At 37.9% G+C, this 11,678-nt stretch overlaps 1 protein-coding gene across 5 annotated transcripts in view; it reads left to right on the forward strand.

Annotated features, from left to right (window-relative positions):
- Nucleotides 1-11,678, forward strand: part of Tbc1d12 (TBC1 domain family member 12) — a 90,350-nt gene that overhangs the window by 69,691 nt on the left and 8,981 nt on the right. For all 5 annotated transcript variants that reach the window (XM_042263137.2, XM_042263133.2, XM_076563018.1 and 2 more), the window contains 3 exons: nucleotides 2,713-2,793; nucleotides 6,458-6,546; nucleotides 9,114-9,185. In XM_042263137.2, coding sequence (XP_042119071.1) covers nucleotides 2,713-2,793; nucleotides 6,458-6,546; nucleotides 9,114-9,185 — 242 coding nt within the window. The remainder of the gene's footprint in view (nucleotides 1-2,712; nucleotides 2,794-6,457; nucleotides 6,547-9,113; nucleotides 9,186-11,678) is intronic.

Consider the following 11,678-nt stretch of genomic DNA (forward strand, 5'->3'; position numbering starts at 1 on the left):
GTCATTTATTTTCACTATAATTTTAGTTTTTTTTTTTTTAACGAAACAACTATGTATTGAAGAATGAAATAGGGAACTGATTCACTGATTCTCTTCCTTTCCATTGGTGGTGGAAAGAAAGCTCAATCTTGAGTGTAGTGAGCTTTGTTTACTTTCTAATAAGTGATCCCTTATTTGTATTTGTTTTATTTGTGAAATTTATAACTAGAGAATATTAGCTAAGAGTATGGGCTGTACAGTTAGTTAGTCAGGCTCACATCTGGTTCCACCATGTATTAGATTGTGACCTTGGGCAAACTACTTACTATCTAAAAGTCTAGCCTTTTTTTTTTTCATTTGTAAAATGGGGATAAGATCATTAGCTATACCAAAAAATTGTTTTGGCTATTTATAATATGGGTATTTGTGAAAGTGCTCTTTGTTGAATGTCTGTATATCATCATTCCCCAAAATCTGAGACTAAAACCCTGAAATCAGAATATTCTCCATTCAAGTATAAGGCACCATCCTTGTCCTGTCTGTAAGCCTGCTTCTGCCTTTCCCTTTTTGGATTCAACATGAAACTGAGACAAATGTCTTTTTACTTGGGATATTGATTATAAATCTTCTTGGGAAAGTTGCCCTTTGGATTTTTAAAAATTTGTTACCATGTTTTTCTTACTAGATCAATTTTGTGGTTTCCTAATGTGAATGATTTGTCACCTGGAGCCCTTTTTTCTTCCAAGACAGCTTAAAACTTGGGTAAAGAAGGAAACTGACATGAAAACAGTTTGAAATTTAAAAAAAAAAAAATGCAATTGTTAATTGACAACCTCAGCAATTATATACATAAAATTTTAAATTGCAGTTACCTCTTCTACAAATCATGCATAGATTTGGACATGTTTGAACTTTTTATTTCTTTGTATTTTATTTTGAAGTAATTTGTAGTAATGATAAGTAAATAGAAAAGGAAATAGAATTGTAAAGTATGTTTGAAATATATAGTCAGTTACTTTGTAAGATCTGAGTCTTGATAAGATAAGAATACTTGTTATTGTATAGTATAGTTGTCATACATTGGAATATTGTTAAAAAAAAAAAAAAGAAACAAAAAGGGCTGGGGATTTAACTCAGTCTCCAGGACTGAAAAAAAAAAAAATCAAACAACAATCCTGTCTACTAATGTATAACCTCTAAGGGAACAAGGTAAAATGAGATTGATACATATAGTGTATCATCACTTTTTTTAAGATTCATTTTTAGTGCTTTTAATTATGTGTATATGCCTGTGTGTGGGTGTGTGCATATGAGTGCAGGTGCCCTTGAAGGCCAGAAGTGTAGGATCCCTGGAGCTGTAGTTGCATGTCATTGTGAGTTGCCTGACATGGGTATGGGGAGCCGAACTTGGGACCTGTGCAGGAGTGCTAAGTGCTCTTACTGCTGAGCCATCTCTCTAGCCCCAGAGTTTTTATTTTTATTTTTTTTTAAGATTTATTTATTTATTCACAGCCATACAGTTTATAAGTAATATAAGTCTCTGTGTTTTCACTTGGGTCTGAGCAGCTGCAGGAGCCAGGTGGACACAATAAAACTCCAGCTACAATTATGTATACAGTTTTCTGTCTGCATGTATGCGAGATCTTATTATGGATGGTTGTGAACCACCATGTGGGTGCTGGAAATTGAACTCAGGATCTCTTAAAGAACAAAACAGCTAATGTTTTTAATCACTGAGCCATCTCTCCAGTCCCAGCCCCTGAGTTTTTAAAACTGAGGATATATAAAAATCAAATGTGCACATCTTCACGTTTGGAAGCCTTGTTAACCATAGTAGTTACATCCAGAGAAGGAAATTTATTTTTATTCCATGCTGTGTTGTACAATCCGTGTTTTTCAGAAACCATTTTTGTGTTTTACATTTAAAAATAAATAATTTTTTTATCTCATGCCTTTAATCCCTGCACATGGGAGGCAGAGACAGGCAAACCTCTGTGTATTTGAGGCCAGCGTGGTCCACAAAGCAAGTTCTAGGATAGCCAGGGCCACCTTGTGAGAACCTGTCTCAAAAAACAAAACAAACAAGTAAACAAACAAACAAACAAACAAACAAAAACCAGAAGATGCCAGGCTGATGGTAGCACATGCCTTTAATCCCAGCACTTGGGAGACAGGGGCAGGTGGATCTCTTAGTTTAAGGCCTGCTCACTACAGAGTGAGCTCCACGACAGCCAGAGATACAGTGAAACCTTGTCTCAGAAAACAAAACAAAACAAAATATAAACAGCCACCATGACAACAAAAAAATCCAAATGAACAAAGAGAAAAGATACCAGTACTTACAGAAAATGATTTGTTTAATCATTGGTAACCTCATGAGTGGGTATTATTTTCTCCAATTTATAGATGCAAAGATCAAGTTCCAGAGTAGTTAAGTAAGTTTCTTGAAGTCCAGGAGGTAGTAATCGGCAGAGCTGAAATGCAGTCTGGGTCTGACTCCCCAGGTTTTGGCTGCTCTCGCCAGTTTGGCTGTTGAACAGGAGCCTCCCACCTGCCTGTGCTTGCACTAGCTCCCAGGATGACCTACTCCTGTGTCATGTAATGAAGGAAGAGTTCTGAGAAAACCAGTTTGCTTTAGTTTACCACATTTTTGATACCTGCTTATAGTGAAAATTAAAATGTGAATTTATTTCTTTTTGTATTATTTATGAATTTTTGTTTTTTTTCCCCCAGAACTTTATGAAATCTTTCTTTCAAGAGCCAGAGAACGGTGGAAAAGCTTCAGTGAAACAAGTTCTGATAATGACATTGAAGGTATGAGGGTTTCCAAATAAGAATTTCAAAATCCAGTTACTGAATATACTATTGGGATTTTATACCATGTGCCAGATTTAAGTGTAGTACCTTGATGATAGTATTCTGACTTGTGGGATGGAAAACAGACTTAGAGTAGTTAGTGGGTTAGGAGCAAGAGGCTGAGCTGTGAGTCAAGTCTGTTTGCCCCAGTCCCAGGATGCAGATCACAGCAGTGAAGCCAATGGGATGAATCAGGTATTTTCATACCAAGCTGTTAATAAAGCCTGATATTCTTCACTTTCTGAACTCATTTTTCTCTATCCACTGACCTTAGTCCCTAATAAACTACATATGATTCTTATTGTGATTTGCCTTACTCTTTGTTCATTTAATTTATCCATAACTCCCACCCTTAACCTCTGCCTTGCCAATTAGTTTTCTTAATCATTTTGAAGCATTTTTTTTTCTTGTATCAGTTTATTAAGTTTAGGCAAATTTATTTCATTATCTTTTGTACTTTGATAATGGGGAATCATTTTCCTAATCTGTCACTTATTTTTGTTTGTTTTTTTAGATAGGTTCTCATTCAGTTAAGTCTGGCCTTGAATTCACTGTGTAGCTGAGGAAGACACTGAACTTCTGATGTCCTGCTTCTACCTCCCGAGTTCTAGGATTATAGGTGTGAGCCACTATGTCCTGCTTATGTGATGGACATGTATTGGTGCTGGGGGATTGAACCCAGGCCTTCATACATGCTGAGCATGAATTCTACCAACTAAACCATATTCCTAGCCTCCTTTTCTTTTTTTTTTTTTGTATTACTGTATAGAAAGCAAGGACATGGCGGTGCACATCTTTAATCCCAGCAGAGGCAGGCGGATCTCTGTAAGTTCAAGGATAGCCTGGCCTACAAAGCAAGTTCCAGGACGGCCAGTGCTGTTATACAGATAAACTCTGTCTTGAAAAATATAATAAATAAATAAATAAATAAATAAATAAATAAATAAATAAATAAATAAGAAAGCAAACTCTTCTCTTTTCTATAACTAAACTCTAAAATATATCTCTCAATAAACAAATAGTACTTATCTCGCTGTTTTCAGTTTTAGGAAAGTAACATTAGGAAAGGGAAATATTACCAAGTGGTCAGAGAGAAGACTTGATTTTGAGGGCCTTGAAAGAATCATCTCGAGATCAGTTAGCTACTATAGCTATTTGTGGAAAACTACAAATGTGAAGGAAGTGAAGATACATGAAATTTTATACTAGCAGGGTCTCAGCTGTGGCATTATTCTTCTCATTTATCTATCATCTATCTGTCTGTCTGTCTGTCTGTCTGTCTTTTTGTTTATTTGGGATACAGACATATCATATCTAGCCCAGACTAGCCTTGAACTTGTGAACTTGCTGCCTCTACCTCCAGAGGGTTGGGATGCAGGTGTATATCCCCATTCCTGGCTCAGTTTTTATGAAGTACCAAAATTATGCAAATTAATACTGGAAATATAACTCAGTGGTAGAACAGTTGCTAAAAGTCACAAACAAAGTAGAAAAAACAACATGTAAACTAAAATGGCATATGAGAGTAGGCTGGGTAACCACACCTGTAATCCCCATACTTTAGGGGGCTGGAGGCAGGAGGATGGGGTTCAGGATCATTTTCAGCTGTGTAATGTGTCTGAATATGAGAACCTAAACGAAACAAAACCAAAATTTATTATGACTAAGTAATAAAAATTGTACTTTCGAATGAATTAATTGAATGTACTAAAAAGTTAATGCCAGGGCTGGCAGGATGGCTTTAGTGGGTAAAGACATGTGCTGCCACATTGAAGGATGAGTGTGATCCCCAGCTCCCATATGGTAGGAGAAAACCAACTCCCTCAGGTTGTCCTTTGGCTTTCACTTGTGTTCCATGACACCTGTACACACGTACACACACATACACACACACACACACACACACACACACACACTAAATAAATAAACGGAATAAAAAATTCCGGTACAGTGTTCTGGCATGTATGCCTCCGTGCTAGAAGAGGGCACCAAATCTCATTACAGACAGTTGTGAGCCACCATGTGGTTGCTGGGAACTGAACTCAGGACCTCTGGAAGAGCAGCCAGTGTTCTTAACCTCTGAGCCATCTCTCTAGCCCCTCCATATGAATTTTAAATTGTAGTTGGTCTGTTTTATAAAAGCCCACTTATTTTTTTGAAATCTTTATCTTCTTCATACATTTTCTCCCCTCTTTAACATATTTTATTTAACTTACGTGTAATAGACAGAAATGTCTATCGGCTCCAGTACTGTGTTGTCTGTGGGTCTTCTTCACTGTAAGTCATGTTTTTCTGTTACTGTGTTGTCTGTGGGTCTTCTTCGCTGTAAGTCACGTTTTCCTGTTTCTTTGCATATTTTAAATTTGAAGAAATATCCTGACATTATAAATAAAATGAGTATAGAAAGAGATATTAACGTTTTTCCTTTTGAGCAACTGGGTTAGGGGCTTATTTCCTCAATTCAGACAGTAATTGAGCTGGATTAGAGCAATGCTATGACTTTTCATCAAATTTTCTAATGAAAATAACTATCCATTGTGGTGCACACCTTTAATCTCAGCGCTTGAGAGGCAGAGGCAGGTGGATTTCTGAATTTGAGGACAGCCTGGTCTACATAGTGAGCTCCAAGACAGCCAAGGTTACAGCGTAATTGTGTAATTTTGTGTAATTTTATTTTTAATATATACATTTTGTACATGTAGATTGTGTGACTGGTGTATGCATATGAGGGAATTATGGATGAGGTATATGTACCAAAACTTGGTATGGAAGCATATGCCTATACTCAGGAGGTAAAAACAGAATCAAGCGGAGTTCAAGGCTAGCCTTGGGAATAGAGGGAGTTCAAGGCCAGCCTGGATTACATGAAACCCTAATTCCTTTTGGACTCATAGGAGAGAGAGAAGGTGATGCAGTGGGAGGGAGAGAGGAAAGAGATAGACACTATGTTTTACACTGTCTGTCGTTGGTCGTCTATAATCCCAGCACCCACAAGGCTGAGGCAGAAGTACTGATAGGAATTTGAGGTTAGCCTGAGTTACAGAGTGAGACCCTGTCTCTGAAGGGAAGAGGACTAAAGATGTAGCTCAGTAGAAAGTGCCTGCCTAGCACACACAAGATCTTGTGTTTAACCCTCAGCACTACACAAACTAGGTGTGGTGGCACATGCCTGTAATATTAGCACTCAGGAGGGTAGAGGCAAGAGGATCAGGAGTTCAAGTCTACATAGGGAATTGAAGTTTGAGGCTAGCCTAGGCTATGTGAGAACCTGTCTCAACCCCCTCACCCCCACCCCCAAATACAAAAGTCAAAACTAGCTAGGTAAGATGCATGCCTTTTAATCCCAGCATTTGAGAAGCAGAAGCAGGAGGATTGCTATGGGTTTGAAGCCAGGCTGGTGACCACAGTGAATTCCGGGACAGCTGGAACTACATAGTGAGACGTGTCTCAAAAACAAACAAACAAACGATGCTGGGGATGGGGGAAGAAGCTAAGTTCTAAGTTCTAGCAAAGATTATTCAGTGTTCCTTGCTCATTCTTGATTATTCAGCCTTTTTACTTATGTTAACATAAGGCAATGCAGTTGGCCTCTGTTTTAAATTTTATCTGTTTGGTAATGCAGGTATATCTGTTGCTGACCGAGAGGCTAGTCTGGAATTAATTAAGTTGGACATATCCCGTACATTTCCATCTCTCTACATCTTTCAGAAGGTGAGGTTTTCTAGTCAGTTTTTAACTGCTGTTTTATTCTTTCAGTACTCAGTGGGACAAATTCTGTAAATACATAGGCACTATTTTTTATTTTATTTTTATTATTTTGAGACAGAGTCTCACTATGTAACCCTGGCTGGCCTGGCATTTCCTGTTTAGATTAGGCTAGTGTAGAAGTCACAGAGATCCACCTGACTCTGCCTTCTAAGTGCTGGGAATAAAGAAGTGAGTTACCATGCCAAGCCACGTATTATTTCTATAATATTTATTTATTTTTATGTGTTGGATCCCCTGGAACTGGAGTTATAGATAGTTGTGAGCTGCCACGTGGGTGCTAGGAATTGAAGCTGGTTCTCTGGAAGAGCAGCCAGTGCTCTTAACTGCTGAGCCATCTCTCCAGTCCCCAGGTATTTTTTTTTTTTTTAAAGAAAATATTTTAAAAATTTGAGAAGAGGCCAGGCATGGTGGTAGGTGGCTTTAATTCTAGCACTCAGAAGGCAGAGGCTAGTGGATTTCTTGAGTTTGAGGCCAGCCCACAGTTACATAGTGACACTTTGCTTTAATAAAACGAAAGAAACTTTTTGTTTTTAGCAGGAGTGCAGAAATGGCTCCGTGGTTAAGAGCACCTATTGCTCTTAAGGAAGAGTTGGGTTCAGTTCCTTGCTTATAACAATCCCTAACTCCAGTTCCAGGGCTTCTCACTCCCTCTTCTGACATCCATGGCACTAAGCACACATGCAGATAAAATACTCATATACATAAAATAAAATAAATTTTTAAAAGGTAAAAATATGAGTCCTTATATAAAAATGCAAAACTAACAAAAAATTAAGGCACTTGTTTTCTACGGAATAAAACGTATTAGTTGTCATAGCACATAGTTGTTATGTGATAGGAACTTACATTTTTACTATAGTGAATTTTTATATTTAAATTATTAATAGATTCACCTTAAAAGCTGCTAGAATATAAATACATTGGTTCCAAGTTGTTTAGAATTACCACTGAACTAGGAAAAAATAGTTTGCTTTTATATTTATTGTTGATAGGAATAACTGGCTATCTCTAATTCTTAATATTAAAATCCAAGGAAATAGTTTACTTATAATAAAGGTTATTTATTGATAGACATTTTTACTATTGGGACCATTGAGATGGGTAAAGGTGCTTGCTGCCAAGCCTGACAACTTGAGTTTGATCCTAGGAACCCACGTAATAGAAGGAGAGAACAAATTCCTGACATGTGTGTACCTACACACATGCACAATAAGTAAATAAATGAAAAAATACTGGATCTGGAGATGCTCCCGCAGTTAAGAGCAGTTGGTTTTTTTATTCCTGGCACCTTTGTGGCAGATCACAGCTCTGTAATTCCAATTCCAGGGGATCTGACACTCTGTTCTGGCTTCCATAGACATCATGCACACACATTGTGCACAGACATACATGCAGGCAGATCACCTATACACATACATTTAAAGAATTACTATTGATATTAAAATAACTAGCTGGTTGACTTTTTTTTTTTTTTTTGGTTTTTTTTATTATTATTATTATTATTATTTTACAACACCATTCAGTTCAACATAATAGCCACAGAATCCCCTGTTCTCCCCCTCTCGCCCACCCCTCCCCCCAGCCCACCCCCCATTCCCACCTCCTCCAGATCAAGGTCTCCCCCGAGGACCGGGGTTGACCTGGTAGACTCAGTCCAGGCAGGTCCATTCCCCCCTCCCAGACCGAGCCAAGTGTCCCTGCATAAGTCCCAGGATTCAAACAGCCAACTCATGCAACGAGCCCAGGACCTGGCACCAATGCACAGCTGCCTCCCAAACAGATCAAGCCAACTGACTGTCTCACCCGTTCAGGTGGCCTGATCCAGTTGGGGGCCCCTCAGCCTTTGGTTCATAGATCCTGTGCTTCCATTCATTTGGTTATTTATCCCGGTGCTTTATCCAACCTTGGCTTCAACAATTCTCGCTCATATAAATCCTCTTCATACTCACTAATTAGACTCCCGACTTTTTTTTTTTAAAGACGGGGTCTTACAATGTAACCTCAATTGTCTTGGAACTCACTATGTGGTCACATTGAGCTCAAACTCATAGTGATAACCCTGCTTTGCTGGGATTAAAGCTGTGTGTATCATACTTGGCCTCTTTTATTTTTTCTGAAATTATACAAAGTGAAATGGGCTTAGTATAAAAACATGAGCATGCATGTGCAGGCCCTAGTTTCAATCCTCATGTGTATATAAATAAAATAGAAAAAATTTAAATAGGAAAGTAATCTGTACTTATCATATTTATTACACCTTAGAAGTATTTAAAATTGTTTGCAAATTATATAAGTTATATTCAAGTGAGTATATTTGACTTATTATTCAAGATCAAACTTTTATTAATTCTGAAAACATCTTGATAGAATGCATTTAGAGTATTTTTATAATGAATAAATATGCTAAAACTGGTCATTTAAGGAATGCTACAGTTCTACGGTTTTTAATATTTCATGAGCATTAACCTAGAGTTACTTACAGTTTCAAATTTTATTCTTTTTCTTCTAAGGGTGGCCCATATCACGATGTTTTACATAGTATCTTAGGGGCGTATACCTGTTACAGACCTGATGTTGGTTATGTAAGTATTTGTTTCAGTCTGATTTTTGCATATAAACATTTTATCTATACTCATCAAGACTTCCTATGTTGTATTAGATATTTATAGACACAGATGATCTGTAGTTTATCTTTTGAGCTTACTGGTTTACCTGAAGAGGAAGCTTTCTGTCTCTTCCCAACTGTTGAGAAGAAAATGGGCTGCATTTCCACATCTCTGCTGTCAGGATGTGTTTTGACTTGTCTGTCTCCCTAACTGTTCCTGTGGCTGTTCCTCTGGTTAATAAATTCTCTGCATATTCTGCTTGATTAGGGGAAGGCAAGGCACCTGGCTACCCAGGGTAGAGGAGCAAATGTTCTCACTTTATAGATTGAACCAGCTCTGCTTTTTAGCCCTACTCTTCTACTTCAGAGTGTCTCCTAGCTTCGGTTCTTGAGCCAGACAGGATTCTCTGGCTTGCTGATTGTTGGCTTTTTCTTCTGCAGAACTTTGTTTCAACATTTCCACTTACCTTAATTAAAATTGCTAAAATGCTTTTTATATCATTTACATTATTTTGTTATGGTGGTTTTTTTTTTTTCTTTTTTTTTCCCCCGAGACAAGGGTTCTCTGTGTAGCTTTGGAGTCTGTCCGGGAACTTGCTTTGTAGACTGAGCTGGCCTCGAACTCACAGAGATCCAACTGCCTCTGCCTCCCAAGTGCTAGGATTAAAGGCGTGCGCCACCACTGCCCAGCCATTTATGCTGTTTTTAACCTTTACCTTTCTCTCTGTCCTTCCAAGGTAATAGTTACATTTTCCTTTACTGTCATGTTGGACTTGGGGAAGAAGCAAAATTTGAGTGCTCAGTGTCTAACTAGAAGTTATTGAACTTTCATCTTCTCTCCTTTCATTGAGAGAATTGTAGAGATTCATTGTTTGGTACAACTTTGTTCTGTTATACATGAATCTGTATATTTGTTCGTACGTATATGTGTGTATACGGATTTTTATGTGTTTATCATTGTTACATGACAGGCATTGTTCTAGGCACTTCTAGATACTTCAGTGCATAAAACATGGTTACACCTCCCCATCAATCTCAAGGAGAAAACAGACAATATACAAGTAAATTGTTTATTAAAGGGTTTATTGTAAAGTGATGAGGGGAAGATATGTGAGGATAAAGAGAGGAATTGCCAGGTCTGGATGGAGAAAAAATGAGATTTGAGCAAGTTTTACATTCCTCTGCTCAGGTATTCTTCACAAGAGTTATAGTGTAACTAGAGTTTTCCTGCCTGGGCCACGGTCTGGACAAATCTCTCTCACCCGCCAGTCCCACAGCTGCTCAGACCCAACCAAGTAAACACACAGAGATTTATATTACTTATAAACTGTATGGCCATGGCAGGCTTCTTGCTATCTAATTCCTCTATCTTAAATTAACCCATGTCTATTAGTCTATAAGTTGCCACATGACTCGTGGCCTTCCAGTACCTTACATCTTGTTTGTTATGGCGGCGGCGGCTGGCAGCATCTCTCTGCCTCAGCCTTTCACTTCCCAGAATTCTCCTCTCTCCTTGTCCCACCTATACTTCCTGCCTGGCTACTGGCCAATCAGTGTTTTATTTATTAATCAATCAGAGCAACACATTTAACATACAGACCATCCCACAGCATTATAGGACACCTTATATCCTGTAGACAAATCTTAAAAGGTCTTATTAAATAAAAAACCCAGAGCCAGATATTGGGTTAAATTCTGAAAGATCAACGAGACAGAACAAGTCACAGCCAACCTCACCTTGCCAACTCCTCAGTTGATCTTGTTTCCTCAAACTGGAAGCCTGAGTGAGTCCTCATCGGAATGGATCTCAGCTGAACTGCTACTAAAAGCCTAAAAGTTTAAAAGCCTCTAGTTCCTGGTCCTCACACCTTATATACCTTTCTGTTTCCTGCCATCACTTCCTGGAATTAAAGGTGTGTGTCACCATGCCTGGTTGTTTCCAGTGTGGCCTTGAACTCACAGAGATCCAGATGGATCTCTGCCTCCCAAGTGATAGGATTAAAGGCTTGTGTGCCACCATTTTCTGGCCTCTGTATCTAGTGGCTCTTCTGTTCTCTGACCCTAGATAAGTTTATTAGGGTGCACAACACACTGGGGGACAGAATATCACCACAATATCCCTTGCATTTTTTTTTCGATTTGTACTTACAGTTTTTCATTTTAAGTTTAATTTTTATAAAAGATTCAGTTTTTAACACTTTTTAAAAATGTGTGCAATAGAATCTTCAAACTATTATGATTTTCTTCTGATTAGGTTCAAATTAAATGTTTTAGAATACTACCATAAATGACATCCATAAGTAAACACATAATAATCAAAAGAATTAGACTTTGGAAACACCGTAAAGAAACTATTTTCTTTCATTATGCACAAGAGTGATACATGATGTATGTAAATGATCTTTAAGTAGCTCTACACATATACGTAAAATAAAAATTCTAAGTGATAAAACATTGTCAACTAATTGGC

This window comes from Peromyscus maniculatus, chromosome 1, assembly GCF_049852395.1.
Source record: "Peromyscus maniculatus bairdii isolate BWxNUB_F1_BW_parent chromosome 1, HU_Pman_BW_mat_3.1, whole genome shotgun sequence".
NCBI classification, from domain to species: domain Eukaryota; kingdom Metazoa; phylum Chordata; class Mammalia; order Rodentia; family Cricetidae; genus Peromyscus; species Peromyscus maniculatus.